General features: G+C 44.7%; 1 protein-coding gene across 1 annotated transcript in view; it reads left to right on the top strand.

Moving 5' to 3' along the window:
- Positions 1–21,208, top strand: part of FRMD4B (FERM domain containing 4B) — a 139,072-nt gene that overhangs the window by 104,238 nt on the left and 13,626 nt on the right. The window contains exons 12-17 of the mRNA XM_081850049.1: positions 9,360–9,436; positions 11,554–11,692; positions 13,053–13,194; positions 14,798–14,931; positions 15,209–15,328; positions 17,976–18,204. Coding sequence (XP_081706175.1) covers positions 9,360–9,436; positions 11,554–11,692; positions 13,053–13,194; positions 14,798–14,931; positions 15,209–15,328; positions 17,976–18,204 — 841 coding nt within the window. The remainder of the gene's footprint in view (positions 1–9,359; positions 9,437–11,553; positions 11,693–13,052; positions 13,195–14,797; positions 14,932–15,208; positions 15,329–17,975; positions 18,205–21,208) is intronic.

The raw sequence follows: 21,208 nt of genomic DNA on the forward strand, positions 1-21,208 counted from the left end.
GCATGTTTGGTTCTTTTCCCTCCCTCCCTCCCTCCCTCCCTCCCTCCCTCCCTCCCTCCCTCCCACCTACCCACCCACCCACTCCATTTCATTTTCCCAATAAACTTGTGAGGTAGGTAGGTCAGGCTGAAAGATAGTGATGGGCCTAAGGTCACGCAGTGAGTTTCAAAGCTGAGCAGGGAGTTGAACCTTGGTCTCTCCAGGCCTAATTGAGTTCATTCCCCATCGGCTTTATTGTTTCTTCTTCACTTGGGGAAGAATCAGCTCAGCAGGCTGTACAGTGGAGGTTCATAAAGTTCATAAGGAGGACCATGAGGAGAAAGTGGAGAGAGAGTTGTGAAAGTCACCATGTTTAAACTAGCCCTGTCACGTTACAGTTAGTGGAGCAACACTGAGCCAAGCTGTAGCAAGGATTATTAATACAGTGGTACCTCAGGTTACATACGCTTCAGGTTACATACGCTTCAGGTTACAGACTCTGCTAACCCAGAAATAGTGCTTCAGGTTAGGAACTTTGCTTCAGGATGAGAACAGAAATCGTGCTCCGGTGGCACGGCAGCAGCAGGAGGCCCCATTAGCTAAAGTGGTGCTTCAGGTTAAGAACAGTTTCAGGTTAAGTACGGACCTCCGGAACGAATTAAGTACTTAATCTGAGGTACCACTGTACCTCTGTATTGCAAGGGCACATGGACAGCCTTTTTTTCTTAAAACAGATGGTAAATGCAGCGTTACAAACTTATTTAAAGTCATTTTACCTTGCTGTTCAGCTGAGGGGGAAATTCTCATGGTGGATTACAGTAATCAATAATAAGATGATCTCTGCCCTCAGGTTGAGGTCTAAAAGACATGACATAAAAGGAAAAGGAATTAGGAAGGAGGAGGAGGGGAGGCAAACTCTGCCACTGCTTCTTACACCACCTTATTGATTCAGTAGTGAGTCCTATTGAATTCAGCTGGACTTATTCCCAGGGAGGTGGTGTTAGGACTGCAGTCATAGTTACCAAGTTATTACAAGTGTTCTTTCCAGTAGGGAAGGTTGAAGCAAGCGTCATGCACTTGCTCACGTTCTGGCCAATGGTTGGTCCTCCCACCAGTTATGGTTTTCTTTCTGGGAGGTAAGGGCAGAGCAGCCTCCCAGTGGCCCCTTGGCTCCCTCAAAATTGGGGGACTGAAGGGATTATGGTCTTTAAAATTACCGTATTTTTCGTCCCATAGGACGCACCGGCCCATAGGATGCACCTAGTTTTTTGGGGGGGAAATAAAGGGAATTTTTTTTTCCCTTTATTTCCCCCCCCCCAAAACCAGGTCGGGGAATCCAAACGAGGTTGGGGAACAGTGGAATGGCGGCACTCTGCCTCCCCGCTGTCCCCCAAGCTTGTGGGGCTGCCCGATGTCTGCCCGAAGCGCGGGGAGCTCTGCTTCAGCGCTCCCCATGCTCTGTGCAGCAGGCTGTTATCCGCAGCCTAGGGAGCCCTGCGGGAACTCCCGCGGGCTCCCCAGGCTTGCGGATAGCTTCCTGAAGCCTGGAGAGCGAGAGGGGTCGGTGCGCACCGACCCCTCTCACTCTCCAAGCTTCAGCGAAAGCCTGTATTCGCCCCATAGGACGCACACAGATTTCCCCTTCATTTTTGGAGGAGGAAAAGTGCGTCCTATAGGGCGAAAAATACGGTAATAAGAAATCGGTACATCAGAAGGATATTATACTAATGTGATGAGACAGAACTCAGTGCCACAGCCCATGCCATGAGAGCTGGTAGTGAGGCACACAGAGCGGGCAAATACTCAGGATGCTGACACATCGCCTGATAAATTCCCCACTGGCCTGCATGGTTCTCCCCATTTTATCCTCACACCTTTCTTATAAAGGTTCTTTCACCTTGCAGGCTTTTCCTGCAAGTAGAAAGTTAGCAGAAAGGTTTAGCCTAGTCCTCTCCCAATTTTCTCCTTGCAGGGAGGTTTTTCTTGGGGGGGGGAGCATTCAAAAGCAGTATTTTTTATCTGCGGCCTGCAGCACTTTGGTCCATCCCCATGTTCTTATGCTGCACACCTTGATTCAGCCCCATGTTGATCTACAAAAAAACAAAACACCAGGCGGTTGAACCCTGTTTTCTCCCAGCTCCCATTCATACTCCTTGAGTGCAGAGCCACTTCTCCTTTACAGATGCAAAGTTTATTTGTGTCAATGTTTGCTGCCTGCCTGCTTTTCCTCTCAGAAAGAAGCTCAAAGTTCCTAATAGCGGTAGACCTCAGCCTGCCCCCGCTAACAACAACAACAGTAATAATACCACCACCAAATAACAACAGTCCAAACAATATGAAAAATTATTCAACAAAATATAGATTGAGCACAATTGCTATGTAGGATCAGGGTGCCCAAATTATACTGTGATGCTTCAGGCTCATTTGCTTGCTTTCCGGATTATACATTGAATAACTTTTAAACCTTTTTGAATGGTGCTAAGTATTTTGTTGACAGTTTTGGGTTGGATCCCTACTTGTGTGAGTGGAAATACACCTCTCCAATGTCTCTGGCACACACACAAATGCACATGCAGGTCTTGTTTTCCCTGATCGGGTCTTTAAAGCAGCATATTATTGAAGTCTACTTGGGCAGAGCTAGTGCACAGGTGCATAGGAACCTGCCTTTTACTGGGTCTAGACTATTGGTCTATCTAGCTCAATATTTGTCTACACTGACTGGCAGCATCTCTCTCCCAGCTCTACCTGGAAGTGCCAGGATTTGAACCTGGGACCTTCTACATGCAAAGTGAACACTCTTCCACTGAGCTATGGCCCACTCCGGTGCAACGCAGTCAGTAAGGGTGCTGGAGACCTAGGTTCAGGGTTCCCCCTCCCCTCACTGGGGTCAACCTAACCAACCTCCCAGGGTTGTCGTGAAGCTAAAGGCCAGGAGAAGAACCATGTATACTGCCTTGGCTAAAGGGAAGCTGGAACATAAATACAACAAATAAAAAGGCAGCCTTTTCCAGCCACGAACATTGAGGGATCTCTGAGGTGCTTACTCATGTGCCACACCCGACCTCTTCCTAGTCAAACAGGTTGTCTCTCTTGGTATGTTGCCGGTGCCCTTTCTGGCTTCCCACAGATACGCAGAGAGCATCACATAAGATGTCACTGTGAATTAAAACATTCCAAAGGAAGTGATAAGAGAGGGGGGAGCATGGTAAGTTGGAGTCATTATTAGTCAGAGAGCGATAAGGCAGGGAGACGCTGTGCTTTCCAAGAGATCTTGTTTCACACACACCTCCTTTTTCGTTCTCTCGGGGGTTTTTATTATTATTAAATGAACATGATAGCTGAGTTGAAAGGAAGTGTGGCTGGAATGTGGCAAAGTCTTCCTGTAAAACCTGTTGTCTTCTGATAGCGTGCGCAAGGGCAGAGGGGAGGCTGCTTTTCAACAGACTTGACCAGAGAACTGCAGCTGTGAAAGTCCTTCCTTCCCTCTCTCTCCTCCATGCCAGCTGCGTCCTTCCTCTTGCGGGACACCCATCACCAGCTCTTCTCCTCCCTTGCCCCCTTGTGCGAGGAGGAGGAGGAGGAGGAGGAGGAGGAGGAGGAGGAGGAGGAGAGAGAGAGAGAGAGAGAGCTGTGGAATGGGGAGGCAGCCTCCCTGGCGATAAAAGCTGATGATGTCAGCAGTGTGTCAGCGGAGGGAGTCAGCCAGCCTGTGAGACAGGGAGTTACACCTAGCTAAGTGTCTGAAAGTCGGGCAGAGGAGTTGAGACAGGAAGTTGCCCTGCTCACTAGGTGAAAGGAATTTGAGAGGTTGGTTGGAGAGGGGAGGATTTCCCTAAGCATGTATTGTTTTTGAAAAGCCAAACGCCGCACCACAATGGCACTTTTGAGACATGTGGATATGGAATAACCAAAATCCTTCAAGAAATCGGCTCTGACTAAGAAACTCAGGTAAGCACAGAGGATCTTGCGTCCGGTTTTCCACTACAGCTGCCTTCCTTTTCTGCCCTGTGGGTGAAGTGTTAGTGTAAGGCTGCATGGTTTTGCTTTTCCAAAAGCTGGAGGGGGGAGGAGAAAACTCTCTGTATCAGGCTGTGACCCTAAGTGTATCTAAGTGGGCATAGTTCAGTTTAAATTAGCCAGGCTGGTGCCTCATAAAGTGTGTAAGATCAGAAAGTTAATGAGCTTACAGGTTTGACTAGCTGTTGAAATCATCTCACAGGTTGAAAGGTTTCAAATTCTCTTTTCATACTTCTTGCCTGGGTCAAATTAATTTTTTGTGATAGTGAACTTTCCAGGGTTTGCTTGCTTGCTTTATAGATGCAGAATATTGTGAGGCTGTTTTATGCACATTTTTTAATGGAATGAGAACTGGGTTGGTCAGCAACCAAGGCTGCTGAAACATTCCTGTGAGCCAGAAACAGGGTATTTTTTTAAAGCACAATTACATCTCATGTGTAGCCTCCTTTTCAACAGAGAAGTCTAGTAAAACAATCATAAAGCACAGTTTAGGCAAAGGCACAGTTTGGATCCAGTGGGATTTCTGAAGATGAAAGGCTTGCAGAAAGAGTGGTGCTTGGTTCTTCCATGAACACATGTGAAGGATTAGGCCTTATTTATGGCATGAGATAAGTGCATTTAAAATAAATTTTAAAAATTGTAATCTTTGATGTTTTTGAAGTGTATGGATGCAGAGTGAGGTGGACTACAGTTTGTTTCTCCACTGCAATGGTACACAGCAGCTTATACACACATACACATATTGTTGTATATGTGAAGAATTAAATGTCTCAGTGAGTGGGCATGGACTGCAGATTTGTTTGGTGCATACACAAAGTGTGCTCTTCATTGAAATGAATCCTGTGGATGTTTATACTAAAGGTCAGTTCTGCTGTGTTGGAAGGAATTTCTTTGCAAAAAAAAAAAAGTGTGCATAGGATTGTAGCCTCAGGACTTGACATTCAGTGGGTCCTATGCACACTAACAATGCGATTTCTATGCATGTTTATTCAGATGTTGGACTTACTCCCAGATAAGTGTGTATAGATTGCAGATATTCTTGGCAGTAAACCATATTGAACACTGGCACTTACTCTCAAGCAAACAATAATAGGAGCAGAATGAAAAGTTGCAGTCATACTAGCTCACAGAATTGTAGAGTTGGAGGGTACCCCAAAAACCATCTAGTTCAACCCCCTGCAATGCAGGAATCCTGTCTACAGCCATCCCTGGGTGGACTCATACCACCAATAGGTAAACAGCCAAACACGCTCACCCTTTGTTCTAGGGGCACCCAAGCACAGTTACTGCATTGTATGTGTTGATGAACAATAGCATTCATAAAACAAAAGCAAATAATTCCACATGGGAGCAGAGGTTTTTTGGTGGAATCTGGAAGCGTGCTGCATTGTCTTTCATTTCAGTTTGCCCAGTTTGTAGAGATGTTCTTTTCTTAGTTTAATATCAACCCTTTAGCTCCGTCTCAGCTGCTCCATGAACATCAGCAACAAAGGACTTCATAGCTAAATCACAGTATTGACCACACCTGTCCAAACTCATTGCCTCCAAATTGACCTCTGGCGGGCAGGGCAACTATGAAAACTTTTTGACTTTGTTTTACACTAGTGCTCCTTGAGGAGAATTTTAGGAAGCTGTGCCACTTCCTTCTGTAAGGTCTAAGCAACTAAGAGGGCAGCTATAACCTGGTAGAGCATGAGACTCTTAATCTCAGGATTGTGGGCAAAAGATTCCTGCATTACAGGGGGTTGAACTAGGTGACTCACGTGGACTCTTCCAACTCCACAATTCTATGATTCCAAGAGAGAACTGGCTGATAAATTAGAAAAAGGTGTATTTGCGTAGGTCGGGTATAGAAGGTGGCAATTATTTATGGACCATTGACATTATTCAATATGGAATACTGGCTGGGCCTATAGCTCAGTGGCAGATCACGAACTTCTCATGGAAAAGGTTGCAGCTCCAGCTAAGGCTCAGAGAGAACTCTGTCAGAAATCCTGGAGACCTGTCGCAAGTCAGTATAGACCAAGGATAGGGACCCCACGGTCCTCCTGATGTTCTGGAACTACAGCTCCCATCAGGTGGTCATGGGTGATGGGAGTTGTAGTCCCACAATATCTGGAGAGCAACAGGTTCCCTACCGCTGGTGTAGATACTGAGGTAGATGGGCCAGTGGTCTGACTCAGTATAATATAGCTTCTTGTGTCCTATGACCATCTCTGGAAAGGCCAATGCTCAGTGGCAGAGCACCTCTGGCATCAGTGGTTCAATCTTGGGCATCTCCTGGTAGGGCTGAGACCACGCCCCCCCCCCACTGAAATACTGGGTAGCTTCTGCCTTGCAGTGTAGATAATGCTGAGTTAGATGAACAATTGGCCTGAGTTGGTATAAGGCAGCTTCCTGTGTTCCTAATAATTCGCTAATCTTCTGACTGTGGTAAGAGAGGCATTTTTGGAAGATCATGGGGAGACTCCTGCCCTCTTCCTTGCCACACACCAGCCTCTTCCTTGCCATGTCCTGTTCACATGCTCACTCCAGTTTCCTCTTTCTCCGCCCTCTGCAAGCCCTACTTCTTCCCCGTTTGTTCCCTATTCTTCCACCCCTGTTTCTTCCTGTTCCCATGGAAAGCCGGCACATGGAGCTGCTTTCAAGAGCTGCGCAACACCTCTTGCGTTGTCTGAGGCTTCACAAAGAGGCCCCCAAGGCATCGCCACTGCTGCCAGCACCGGGTGCCAAACTAATTCAAATCACAGCTTCAGCAGCACTGCTTCCGGGGCCTCTATCGGCAATATGAGTAAGGATAAAGTTCACATGCCCCTTTTGGGTGTGTGTGTGGGAGGGATGTTGAATTCTCCCCAAGGTTACTCTTCACTGTCCCTTTGCAGTGAAATCGCTACTAGTCACCATATCCCAGAGAATACTGTTGGTTTATTTGTTTATTCCAGGTTCCATAGTTACCTTTGACTGGACTTAACCGTCCAGGGGTCCTTTACCTTTACCTTGATACAGTTAGAAATCTCACTGCTTAGCATCTGTTCACAAGGCCACGTGAAATTTGAGGGGGGAGGGGGAAAGATTTCTTTGCTTTCTAGTATCAGCTCAGTTGGTTAGAGCATGCTGCTGATAACACCAAGGTCACAAGTTCGATCCTGCTATGGAACAGCTGCATACTCCTGCATTGCAGGGGGTTAGGCTAGATGATCCCAAAGGTCCCTTCCAACTCTACAATTCTGCGATTTATCTCTTACACTATTAATATGCCATGCATCAAGCCTGCTGGGCTAAACTGAAGCATGAGCAGAGGCTCTTCAAAGGAAGCTGCTTAAGAGACCTATGCAGTTCATGCTTGGACACAAGGAAGCCTCTGGATTCCAGGTTGTTGTTGTTGTTGTTTGAGTGGGTGGGGATGAGTGGGTAGACTGCTGTTGTCCCCATTTCCTACTTGTGGGCTTTCAGACATAGCTGATTGACCACTGTGGGAGACAAGACATTGGACTAGATAGGCTTTTGGTCTTACCCAGCAGGGCTCTCTGTGTGTGTTCTTAAGTTTAACTGAGTTAACTGAGTGTGGCTTATTTAGTTGTGCCTGCATATAGCCACAGCTGGCTTTGCAGCACAATCCGGCGCATGCTTGTTCAGAAGCAAGTCCCACTGTGCCCAGTGGTACCTACTCCCAAGCAAGTGTGCACAGGAAGGCAATGAATGTCTTTACTGAGCACAAACCATAGAAATGTTATCTGCATAGCCCACGGGTGCCTAATGTTTCCCATTGATAGCTCCCATTTCACAGAGTATGCAGCCCACATACTGTGTCATTGTGGTGTGCTTGGTGAATCTGCATGTTGTAACACTCCGTACTTTTGTCTACATGCTCCCCCACTTCTATGCATCTGGGAATGGTCCAAGTAAGGCATTAGGTGTCTCCAAACATGTTTGATTTTACCACACTACTTGAGTTAAACCATGACTGGAGAGATCATAATTTTGCTCTGTTATTTACAAACAGTCCGAGCGAAACTTAAATGCCTTCCTTAATTTCTTCCCCCTCACCCCCATACCTCTTTTTTTTAATTTTTCATGCTAACAAAGTTGTCTGTGAGAATTGCATACTGCACTTTCATTTCCAACTGAGGCTCAGTTAGGGTGAGCTCGCCAATCCCTCTTTAGCTCATCGATCTATAATGGATTTTTTTATTTAAAAAAACTAGACAGGTGCACAACACTCACTGCCCCAAGGCAAACGAGACGATAATCTCTGTGATTCCTTGTTTCCACTAAGTACAGAGGGGGCGAAATGTTGCGCACAGAAAGAGAATTGTTCTGTACATGCATTGAATTTTTCTTTCTGAGCCTGCAGAAGACAGACAGTTTTTGTGTGCATGTTCTCTCCTTCCTCTGCTCCCCTCTGCCCCTCTTGTTTTCTGCATCAGTGCAGCATCACTGATTGCTTAATGCATGTTCTTTTTTTATTATTGCAAGTACTGCTTGTGCACTGCCTGTGTAGAGCTTGTGAGCTTCCTATAGGCATTTGATTGGGCACTGGGAGAACAGGACACTGGACTTGGTGGCCCACTGGCCTGATCCAGCAAGGTTCTTCTTCCTACCCTCTTACGCCTTTTATGAAACCATCTCAAGGCAAACTCCATCAGTTACTGGATAGTGGTGCACCGGCAACATCTCCAGTCTGTCTCTTTTGTCCAGCATGTTTTCCTTAAAAGGACTTCATCTGCACCTTGTGGGAGAGCAATCACATCACTCTATCTCTTGGATGCTGTCCATGAAATGAAGTTTTAAAAAATGAGCCTGTACAGGACATGGAATCTTGTGGTTTCAAACCTTTGACACCAGGGGTTTTTAACTGATGGGTTCACTCCTCACTCCTACTGACCTGATGTGCCACTCCAAAGCATATCAGGCCTCTTTGGACATTGGTTTACCCATAGGGAACTGATATATGGTGGTCAGAGTGGGAAAGGGAAATTACTTTTTGTTGTTTATATTAAGTCTGCTTTGGCTCAAAATGAAGAATGCCTTTAGTTACCCTCCCCAAGACAGCAGTGTTTGTTAGACATAAATCCCGGAATTGGTTCTGGGTTGGCGGATGAGCAGAGGATGGCAGAAGTAAGTAAGAGACGCCACTACCTGAAGTTAAAACACACTTGTAAAATGCAATTAGCTACGTACTGTTTATCATGACGTGGTCCTTTTAATCTTACAAATGCATAGTGAGTTGTTGTTTTGCACAATTAATCCTCTGCTGTAATTTGGGTTTCTTTGAAATTAAAGTTCTGTGGAATATAATTCTTAATAATGTGGCTGGCTCTTAAATAATTGTCTTTCTTGTTTTGTTTCTCTCACTCTTCCAGTTATTCCAATGGAAACAGCTGGAGAATCTTTATTTCCGTGAGAAGAAATTTGCTGTTGAGGTTCACGATCCCCGTAGGTAAGCAGTGTGTTTGTGTGCCATATCCAAAACATTCGTTTGTCATGCAGCTGAACCCCTGGGACCTAAATCCATTGCACTGAACACCGCAAGTTAATGTTTTTCGCTGCATGTATGGCTAAGCTTGCATTGCTTGTGCCACCCACAGTATTTATCTCTTTGGCGGCACAAAGCAAACATATCACAACCCTTCTTTTCCCTTTTAGCACAAGTGGGTTTCGGTCACCTCATGAAAAGTTGCTGCGTGCACCAGTTTTATAGGACAAATAAAACAAATTCTGGCACACGCTGTAAAAACCTGCTGGGAAATCGCTACAGGCCTGAATCCACTGGAAATGTCTGCTGCAAATCTTCTATGTAAATAAACGAGAGATGTTTAGCATGCAGTTGCAGTTGTGCCTAAATAGCTTGGGCACAATATTTCTAAGACGCCACACTTGCTTGCTTGTATCTAAAATTAACCTAAGAGTACAATATGAAATAAATGCTTTAATTGTGTCTGTTGTTGTTGCTTTTTTAAAACAACAACAACTAAACATTCATTGTTTATACCACAAAAATTCATATGAACTACAAAAGTTAAAAAATCCCAAGTCTACACAGTCACACCATAAAAACCACAGGGAGCAGGGAATGAGTATGTTAGGGAAGCTTAAGAGTGCATCCCTATGCATGGCTAATCCAAAGTAAATTGCATTGAGTTTTGCGTGACTTACTCTCGGGGAAGGATGTAATGTTGCTGTTGCATTGATACACATCCTTCCCTGAGATGTCCACAGGAGGATACATTTATTTAGTAAGGTCTTTCTAGAGCAGGGATAGGGAACCTGTGGCCCTCCCAGATGTTTTTAGATGTCTTGGGATGACACTTCTCAGCATCCTTGACCACCGGCCATGCTGGCTGGAGCTGATGGGAGCTGGCATCCCATAGCAGACCTGGTGTGCTTTTTGGAGACCTGGTGGAAGTGGTGGGTGGACCAGATCATTCTCCGCTAGGCTTGCTTGGGTTCTTGGAGCAAGCACTGGTCTGCAAGGAATGGGTGGGGCAGAAGGGAGAGTTGCAGTCATTCATAAAAATTCTGCCTTTCTGCAGAGGCTGGACAGGCATGCTGTTGGCACACTGCCTATGTAGACTGATGACAAAGATCTGGTTAAAAAATAATCTGTGCATGCTCTGAAGGAGGAGGAGGAAGAGAGGGGTCAGACTGCTTCATGTACATCTCGGGAGTGGTTTTGCATTTGTGACTCAGTTCTCTAACAAAGAGGAAAGTAAAAAAGCCTGGGTGTAACAGAAACCTTTTTCTCACTGAGGTGGCAAACCTGAGTCTGGAGTATACTACTTCAGATTGCAGATCATAATGGGTGTGGGTGTGTGTCATGATAAAATACTTCTCCATGCATAAACTCCAGGTGGTGGTGCTGGCTATTGGCTTCCCCCACCTTAGTGTTACCCTTGTAGAGAACAATAGGGAGGATGGAGACAAAACTTGAATTAGTCGGCTCTACCTGCCATTAACTTGCTGTGGCGCTGTGGGTTAAACCGCAGAGCCTAGGGCTTGCCGATGAGAAGGTTGTTGGTTCGAATCCCCGCAACGGGGTGAGCTCCCATTGCTCGGTCCCTTCTCCTGCCAACCTAGCAGTTTGAAAGCATGTCCAAGTGCAAGTAGATAAATGGGTACCGCTCCGGCAGGAAGGTAAATGGCATTTCCATGTTCTGCTCTGGTTCGCCAGAAGCAGCTTAGTCATGCTGGCCACATGACCCGGAAGCAAGATGAGCACCGCAACCCCAGAGTCGTTCGCGACTGGACCTAATGGTCAGGGGTCCCTTTACCCTTACCTTTACTACCTACTTTTGGCTTTCCTGCCTTCACCCTACCATTCCCAAATGGGCAGCTGCAACCCCTGGCTTAGCCCAGGCAATGCGTTTACTAGCTTTTGAGAACTTGGTCAGATAACACCCAAACTGAAAACAAGATTTTTCATTATTTGTGGGGAGGGTGTCATCCTCACCAGTACAGAGTTGTTGTGTGACTTCATCTGAACTATTATTTCTTAATTTTTGAAGAAACAGCAAAAAACGCTTTACGTAACCTTTTTTTTAAAAAAAATGTTTTTAGAATTTCGGTGTCACGGAGGACTTTTGGACAGAGCGGCCTCGTAGTGCAGACCTGGTATGCGAACACTTCTCTGATCAAATCCATCTGGGTTATGGCAATCAGTCAACATCAGTTTTACTTGGACAGGAAACAAAGCAAAGTAAGTTACCCGTCGATAAAGGAATGTTTAGTTGCTGAAAATGCATAGTTTGTCTTTTGCATCAAAAAGAATACCTCAAGAGAGATTATATCTGCCTTGCAAATGAGGCCACAACACTATTTTCTTAACCACCTGCTTGCACATGTACCTATATTAGTCATCTGTGTGAACACACCAGACAAAAAAATGTTAACTGTCTTCTAATTTGCAAATACTCCCATCCCATGTCCCGATGGTGAGATAGGCACCCGGTTGGTCTGTGTAAGGAGCCGGTTGCTGGACTAGATCTTTGGTCTGATCCAGCAAGCTTCTTGGGATCATAGGAAACTGCCTTATACAGAGTCAGAACCAATGGTCCATCTAGCTCAGTATTGTCCACACTGATTGGCAGTGGCTCTCTAGATTTGCAGAGAAGAGTTCTCTCCCAGTCCCACGTGGAGATGTCGGGGATTGAACCCAGGACCTTCTGCATTCAGGACAGATGCTCTACTACTGAGCCATGGCCCTTCCCTTAAGAACTCTTATTCTGTTCCTATATTCTTATTCTTATTTATACCCCGCCCTTCCCGGTTCAGACAACTGGGCTTAGGACAGCTAACAACAAATTTAAAACACTTAACTGTAAAAGCAGCATAAAACACAGTATAAAAACATGTATAACAATAAAATCAATTTGGGGGAAATCCATCTAATAAGCATTTGATAGTCACCAGGGCTAGCTGGCTGAATTAGTCCTACAAGGAGGCCAGGGGAGAATTAGCTGTGGGGTCCCAGAGTGGGTAATCTTCAAAAGGGGGAGGGAGAGGGAAGAGAAGGGAAATAAAAGATCAGGCTAAGTTCAAATTAAAGGCCAGGTGGAATAGCTCTGTCTTACAGGCCCGACAGAAGGAGGTTAAATCCTGAAGGGCCCTAGTCTTATGGGACAGAGCATTCAACCATGTCAGAGCCATCACTGAAAAGGCCCTGACCCTGGTGGAGGATAGTCTGACTTCCTTTGGGCCCAGAACCTCTAAACTAAGGTTATTCATGGACCTTCAGGTCCTCTGCAGGGCATACCAGGAGAGGCAGTCCCGTAAATATGAGGGCCCTGTGCCTAGGGGGCATTTTTATTTATTTATTTTTTACTGCCTGTTTTCCCTTCTGTTCGTTTTGAGCCTCTAATAGATAGTCAAGTTGGCTTTAGTGATCAGTGCCCAGGACATAAGTTAAATAGTGAGACAGCATGCATGTAGCTCTTGGAGTGGAGCAAAAGGCCATCTTCTATTTCCCTTTTGTTTGGAGTCTTCGCTAGGGCTAAGCTGATTGTACACGATCACTCACTTTTGTGTGTGTGTGTGTGTGTGTGTTTAAATTGTTCTAGGCAAAAATCACCTCAGCCAGAAGCTTGGACGATATTGCAATGGACTTAACAGAGATGGGAACACCGAAGGTTTCGAAATTAGCCACTTTGGAAGCAAAGAGTCAACTTATTATGGCCAGCAATGGTAGCCTAATCTCCTCAGGTAACACATATTGTTTCAAATGTCTTCTGTTTGGAGTCTAGGTGTCTGTATTATGTAACTCAGTTGCATGTAGTACAAGGAAAATATGTCTTTCCTTAACATGGGTGAAATTCTACTATATCACGCATCCACAATTGCTGTTTTACAACACACACACACACACACACACACACACACACACACACACACACACCACAATCGAAACAAGGGAAGTCAGCCTTTCTTTTCCCTGAGCTTGTGCTGATTTGGCAATTTTCTCTCACCTTTTTTATATCCCACTGCATAAAACAACTCTAGTTTCCTAAAACGATTCATTTCTAGCTGTTAACATGCCTCCCTATGGAACCTAGTTCCTTCGCGGTAATAATAGTCATCGTCTTCCATCCCCTGCAGCCCCCCTTCTGCACAGACTTATGGTGAGGGAAGCAAGAGACAGAGCTTGTGATCTCTAAAACAGGTCTCACTGGAGGTAGATTGTTTTCTCCCCTGCCCCTTTTGTTGTCCTGCAATTCAAATTCTACAGAATTCAAACTGTAAGAAGTGTGCTTCACAGGTGTGCTGCAGTCCACCCAAATGAAGCTTGCAGACTGCTAGTTGTCCACATTCCGCAGTTGGGGAAGCCTTGATATAGACCAGCTTTCTTCCATCTTGGGTTCCCAGGCATTGTTGGAACTACAGCAACTCCCATGATCCCTGAGCATTGTCTCAAGTAGCTGGGCTGGGATGCTGGGAGTTGTTGTCCAACAGCATCAGCAGGCCCAAGGTTGAAAATTTCTGGTGTAGTCAACACCACTCCTGCAACACAGGTTTACCTAGGGCAATATCAGGGCAGTCAGGTATAGTTAGTACCTTCTCCTTCCTGCCCCACCCAAGTGACCTACAGAGGCTTCCTGTATGTCCCCTTCTCCTTCAGCATACTCTGCCCTTAGGTGCAGCAGCCAACTTGCTGCCCTATATTCTGGGATTTGCAGTGCAAAATGAAAAGCCTAGCTTTGCAGGATTGCACCACTTTGTCCATGAATTCTCTATAAAACATGTACATACCAGACGTCACCTGTATGCACATTTAAAGCGTTGTTTGATGATTAGTTCCTCCTAGTGGTACAGCAATAAAACTGCTAGCACATTTGCAAAGCTAAGCAGAGTCCTGTGTGGTTTCAGTTTGGATGGGGGACTCGCATGTTGAGATTCCTGCATTGCAGAGGTTTGGACTAGATGACCCTTGGTGTATTCCTTCCAACTCTACAGTTACAATTCTGTGTGATTCTATTGATTTATGTGCAACCCACAGATCCTGCAACAAATATGGAAAATCTGCTTGGAAGGAGGATTCTAATTGAAAGGTTCAAAAGGTCAAATTGAAGTGCACTTTTGGGGGGCACTGTAATCCATTTTAAGTAGATTCGATGCATGTTTGCCTATCTTGGTTGGCAACAGAGGTTTTCCCTTCAATTTAACTCTAGTTCTGTTGTGTCCAACTTTGAAAAGGCCACCTTTAACTAAGAAAAGATGTAAGATGTTAGCCATCCACCCCACCCCACCCAGCAGCTAACTCTTTGAGTCCAAAAGGAGGAATGAGTTTACAAATCATTGGATCTTACAGGGTCTCAAGATTCAGAGGCCAGCGAAGAGCAAAAGAAAGAGAAAATATTGGAGCTGAAAAAGAAAGAAAAGCTTTTGCAGGAGAAGCTTTTGCAGAAAGTTGACGAACTGAAGAAAATCTGCCTACGGGAAGCGGTGAGACCTGCTGCTTGCTTTTCTTTAGCGTGGGTCCAGGACAGGGCTTGTAGCTCAGGGGCAGGGCTTCTGCTTTGCATGCAGAAGGTCCCAGGTTCAACCCCCAATATATCCCAGGTAGGGCCAGGAAAAACTCTTGCCTGAAACTTCAGAGAACAGCTGCCAGCCGGGGTTATCAGTAGTGAGCTAGGTGAACCCACCGCTCTGAGTGCATGAGGCAGGTTCCTATGATGTCCACACTCATTTTTCCTAATACTGCTTTTCTTCCCCTCCATAGGAGCTCACTGGGAAAATGCCAAAGGAATACCCCCTGGGCACAGGAGAGAAACCACCTCAGGTCAGAAGGCGTGTAGGCACAGCCTTCAAATTGGATGGCAACCTGCTTCCCAGCGAGGAGGTATGTGCAAGCCCCGTTGCAGGTTTCACTTACTTTACAAGGCTGTAAAACGTGTGACATTGGGACCATCTCCCAGATGCCATGTCTTACATTGGCTTCACAGCTTCTTGGTTTTGGTTTGCGTTGGGTCAGTGAAGGGAAATCCCAGATAGTGCAATTGCTGGAAATCTGTGTAGACATGTTCTGAAACAAAGATTAAGCCTCACTTAATTATTTATGTGCAGAATTCAGCCCTTGCATAATGGCTTTAAAAGCTATCTGGCCTCAGTAAAGATTTAAATATTTAAATTGCTGGGAATTTCGGCCAGTAGTTTCACTAAAGCGTTTAACACATAGGGGCGTGCTTAATAGATTTTGTTCTGCCAAATTACATTGTGGTTGAGAAACTGCACTCATTTTACCTCTCCTGGGAAGCTGGGAAAACGTACATACTTCACCTCTCCTAGGGAGTTGATAACTTGGGGGCGGGGGTTCCTGCCCCATAAGGGAGGGTGAGGCTCGAATTCTGCACTTGCTACTTCTGTAGCTCTGACCTGAACCTCTTGGTCTGTCCTTCAAAGTTGTTTCACATTTACTTTGCGAAATCCTTGATTCCCACATATTCCTCATGGATTTGAAAGGCAACCATTTCTGTTGGCTGCCAGATACCATTATGGTGCCAACTCGGAGCTAATGTAGGAAATGATATAGGGACATTGGCATGCTGGAATACAGCCCTCTTCACACATGACTGCAGAGTGGAACCAAGCCCAAGCAAGTTGCATGGGTTTTTGTTTTACCCAATTGGCACTCTGTTAAGGATACACTCAGAGACTGGCACTCACCATGCATGCTTGCTTTATGCACGTAATGTCCCCTGTAATGCGTAATTGGGAGCAGTTCCTAAGCTAGGAACACTAAAATAAGCTCCAAATTTGGGGTTTCAAACCCTGTTGCCACACGCAGCTACCCCCACTTCACAGTACAGGTAACTCACTACTTGCACACATTTAATTTGTGCAGCTTTTTGCTCTTGGCAGAAGAATATTAAAAAATAAGAAAGGGGGTGGGTGCTTTGGAAAAATAACTTTGGCAATCCAAAGTTATAAAAATAACTTTGGCAATCCATTGAACTCAAAGTGTTTTGACTATACGCGATTTTGACTTTATGCGTAATCCCTGAAACGTAACTCCTGCGTCAGTTGAGTGTCACCTGTGCTATAATGTTTACCCCCTTTAGAAGGATTCCCTTTTGCTCCCCTCACCTACAGAATCTTAAAGCTATCCTACCCTACCACTGATGGATTGGGTGGGAAAGACATAGCTAGAGTGCGATTTGGCACTCTGGCTACGGGTGCCTCCTGTTTGTTCACCATTCATCATCGATTTGCTTGCACATAGCTTGCATGGTGGGTAGACTTTACTAAGCATTCATTCTGATTTGTTTTCGGGGCAGTTACATGACACAATGAGCATTTATCCTGTTTTCGCTTATGGAGGTGTTTACATGTCTTCCCATTAATCATTTGCTCTTCCCACACTTTTCAATGCATTTCCCCACCGCTTTGCAAATGTTAAATGTGCAAGCCTAAAGTTCCAGTGTGCTCTTGAATTCCTCCCACAGTATACTGACAGTCTGTAGGTGCATCCTGTGTTGACAAGCATTTATTGGGCGGGGTAGACACAAATCATTTGCAGTTCTGACAAAGAGCTAAAGTAATCTTTTCATTGCATGTATGATGCAATTAATGATTATGTTGAAGGACTGGGATAATGGCAACTAGGTCCCCCATGTTCCATGCTCAATAACAGTATAGCGAGATGGCTGCAGAGGCTGCCTGGGGCAAGTGCTTAGCTTCTCTGAGTCTTGTTTGCCTCAGATTGATGCTTCTTATATAAGATATGGGAACACTGTTGCCAAAGTCACAAATATGTGTTGTTTGGAGAACTTGTGGAAGCCAGAAGCAGATTTTCTCTTTTAGAGAAAGATGCCACGTATTCTGGTTTTCACCTTATCCTTCTGTATTTCAAACAGTAACTTGCCCTGAAGGCTGGCTGGCTTTTACTTTTTTGTGGCTAATGGGTTATTTACACCTCTCTGTTAGTAGGATCCCATTCCCTTATGTGAGGATAGCATAAACCGAGGTCCTTGTTTGTATATATGAACATGAATGCTTTTGAATCATAATTGTCTAGTAAATAATAAGGAGTGCTTTGGGGTTTATATGTGTGTGCCTCCTTTCATCTGGTCTCTTCATAATTGTTTACAAACACTGAGTAATAAAGCTTCCAGCATTATGGGCATCATTATATTGATGTTTACACCTTGCTAACCCTTTTGTAGAAAAGCCTGGCAACAGGTTGTCCTTAGCATAGCAATGCAAATGCTTTACTGGCAATGGAGGGAGTCTGGTGTTTAGCTTTTGGCAGATGTTCTGAAAATGGGTGTGAAATGTTGGCCTTTTATAAATACCCTGGCTTTCCACATCAGGCCACCCAGTGCTACGTACAGATGAGTCTACAAGCCCTCCCTATTCTTTGTTGCATATCCTGAAGTCAATTTTTTGTTGTTGTTCAAACCTCAAAAGACCAAAGACTTGGCTTAAATTCAGGTTCCAAAGTGGGAAATCCCTATTTTATTTTATTTTACTTTACTTTGGCTCCGTAGGACCCAGCTCTGCAGAATCTGGAGAGCAACTTTTTCATACAGCAAAAGATGGTGGAAGCCGTGAAGAAACTTTCCAGTGAGCCAGACCTATGCAAAAATGTGAAGAAGAAAAGGAAACAGGAGTACATAGAGGCAGTGAAAAAGCTTCAGGAGATTGAAAATTCCATTAATGAGTATAGGATCAAGTGTGGAAAGAAGCCTACACAGAAATCAACCCTGACCTTACCAGGTATCAGAGATCTAACAACATTCTTATGAGGATGGGGGGTGGGGGAGGAGAGAATCTGTTTTTCAAGTGCTTTTTGTTGGGTGTGTTTTTCTCTTGTGGAAGAAAAACATGGTTTTGATACCAACGGCAGGCAAAGATGCAGTCCTGCCCACCAGAAACCAGAGCCTCTGCGTTCAGCAAAGTCTGGAGCTTACCTGTAATCTGGCTGCCGTGTTTTATGTAAGATGTGGTTAAAAGGGAACAGAGTCTCAAAGTGCAGCACAAGCGCTGGCATGTTCGAGGGAGAACGCAAACCAACGAATTGCTGTATGTCGAAGGGCTGGCGGCATCTCCCAGCCGAAACTAGTGTGGTACCTTGTTCTGTTGAGTATTGGATGCTGATTTTAGCAGAAATTGTTGTGTGATCTCTTGGCTAATGCTGGGCGCATTATGAATCAAGCACATAATTAAAGCTAGGTCTTAAGACATGTAAGAAAAGTTGGCAGCAAGGGAAAGGGTGTCTGGTTGTGAATTCCCAGCAAGATAGCAAGAATGAAGCGTGCATAGTATATGTCAGTTGTCTTTAAGAGTTTGTAAAGTAACGACGTTGTAATGAGACAGTGCCTATATAAGAGACCCATTGTGAAAGAGGATTGTAAGGTACTTGTAAACACTGCTTTTTTCTAAGAGCTGGAATGATGATTTTAGAGGAGGCTGCTCCCCCTGAACAGGGGACAATCTAGGGCCAGTTGTATAATGCACAGCAGGGTGAATAAATACTGGCTAGATGATGCACAGCAGTCATCGTCTGCCCAGGGGCTCTTAAAAAAAGAAGAAGCTCCTGAGTCCCAAATATGGCTTTTGAGAAGTCCAAATTAGGCCTCTTCAGTTTCCAAACCAAGTTGTTCCAACTAGCCCTATAGCTACTTCCCTTTGATGTGCCACCATGCCGTCATTTCTACGCACAGCAGCCATTTTTACAACTGCATGTATGTTCATGTAGCTGTGAGTAGCTGGCAGGGCATATTTTATTACCTGTAGATAATAAGATGACTTCAGTATTGTATTACCTGTGTGCCTTTCAATGAACTGAACATTTTAAGAAGTCAACAGAGGACAGTAATGGGTTGGATGCAGAGACAAGCAAGAGGAATGCTTCTTGTGCAGTGGGGATTTCCTGTCTCCTTCGGAAACTCTATTACACCCCCTTGAACCTCCTGGCATAGGATGAGGCATACAAGATGTAACCATCTATGTTCTTAGATAAATAAGGTATACTATTCATGTATCAAATCATAAATTTCAACGGAAGTAACTCGTAAAGTTCAACAAATGAGCAAAGCGGAAGACCCAGTGGATCAGATCATTCTCTAGTCAGTTCATGCATAAGCAAACACATATGAGCTTTAACTACTGATGAAGCCCAGGATGGCAAAACAAGGGCAATATTCTGAAAATCCTTGTCTTAGACTCTGTGAAAGGATTTTGTGGAACTGTAACAAACTTTCATGTGGATTGTTTGGACCTTATGAGCAGACAGGTGGAATAGACACCATTACAAGGATGGACCTTAAGCATGAACTAACTAGAGAATGATCTGATCCACTGGGTCTTCTGCTTTGTATGTTTGTTGAACTTTATGAGTTACTTCCGTTGAAATTTATGATTTGATACATGAATAGTATACCTTATTTATCTAAGAACACAGCCAGTTACGTCTCGCGTGTTTATTGAGTATGCTTTACATGACCATAGGTTTGTTTGTTGTTGTTTTGATAGGATGGGGCATGGCAGGCTGCTGAAGCAGGATGGGGTGGGGGATGGGGTGGGGGGGAGGAATTTGGCACGGCTGCTTTAGGCACACTTGCACTATTTTATCTACGAGACAAAAGTGGCCTGGTTTGAGTATGGATGGCATCCTGATGGCCCCTTCCATTCAGGCACATTACCCCAGGCTGCCCTGGGAACTGATGCAGAGCCATTTGTTTCACCTAGCCGTCAACACCTATATGCTGGGCAGACACGTGGGAGGATGAATGCAGGAAAATGCATGGGCCTGAGTGGTTGGTCCAGAGGTGGTTCCTGCATTTTGAAATGACACTGAAATGTACAGAGGAGAGCTCCCTGAAATGACTCAGGCGTTGGGAAACAAACCAGATCAGGCAGGAGCATGAAGAGTACAATTTAGTACAGTTTATCAAAGTGAAGATTAAGAGGATTAGGGTGATGGTGATTATGACACCTTCATGGGGAGAAAATGGCCGGATACCAAAATGGACTCTTTAATCAAGCCAAAGAAAGCCTAAAAGGTGCTAGTTGCTGGGAGCAAAAGCTGGACAATTGGCATGGGGGCCAAGCCATGGGTCAGTTTCAATGTTAGTTGCCTGCCAATGAAAGCCAGTTCCTTCTGTATTCTGCACTGTAGTTGACTAGCAGTTTCACACTGACTTGCAACTGAACCATATTATTTGCCCAGCAGACCTGCACAACTTGCTTATCTGACATCAGTATGGTTTCTGGCATGCTGTTGGCATCTACTCATCTCTGATTTTAAAGCTAAGAGTTTGTACTTCACCCTTTGTATGTAATGTCACATAGGATGTGGCAAGGGGAGAGATGGAGGAGAAGAAAAACGCTTTTGGAAATAAAACAAATTCCTTCCAGTATTTGAGCCGCTTTTGGAAATGTCCATTACCATGATGTGTTTGGGTAAACACTAATAAAAGGATATGACATGGTGATTACAAACTAGGAACTCCCTTCTGTGCTAAAGTGGCCTAAGCAATGCAGTTGTAACCTCCATTGTTTAAACATGAGATCACTGAAAAATAATTCCTTGCAAAATGTTCAGGAATGCAAAAATCACAGTGTTGTTATCATCAGGGTAAAGGGGGAAATATCAAGGGATATGATAATGATACAAAGAGTAATAATTGGCGCCCATTACTATAGATTATCCTGATGCTTGCCTTTGCACTTAAGAAACCTATGATTCAATAAAATGGTGTAAGTAGCAAGACAGGAA

The sequence above is a fragment of the Podarcis erhardii genome, assembly GCF_964252035.2.
Source record: "Podarcis erhardii genome assembly, chromosome: 2".
NCBI classification, from domain to species: domain Eukaryota; kingdom Metazoa; phylum Chordata; class Lepidosauria; order Squamata; family Lacertidae; genus Podarcis; species Podarcis erhardii.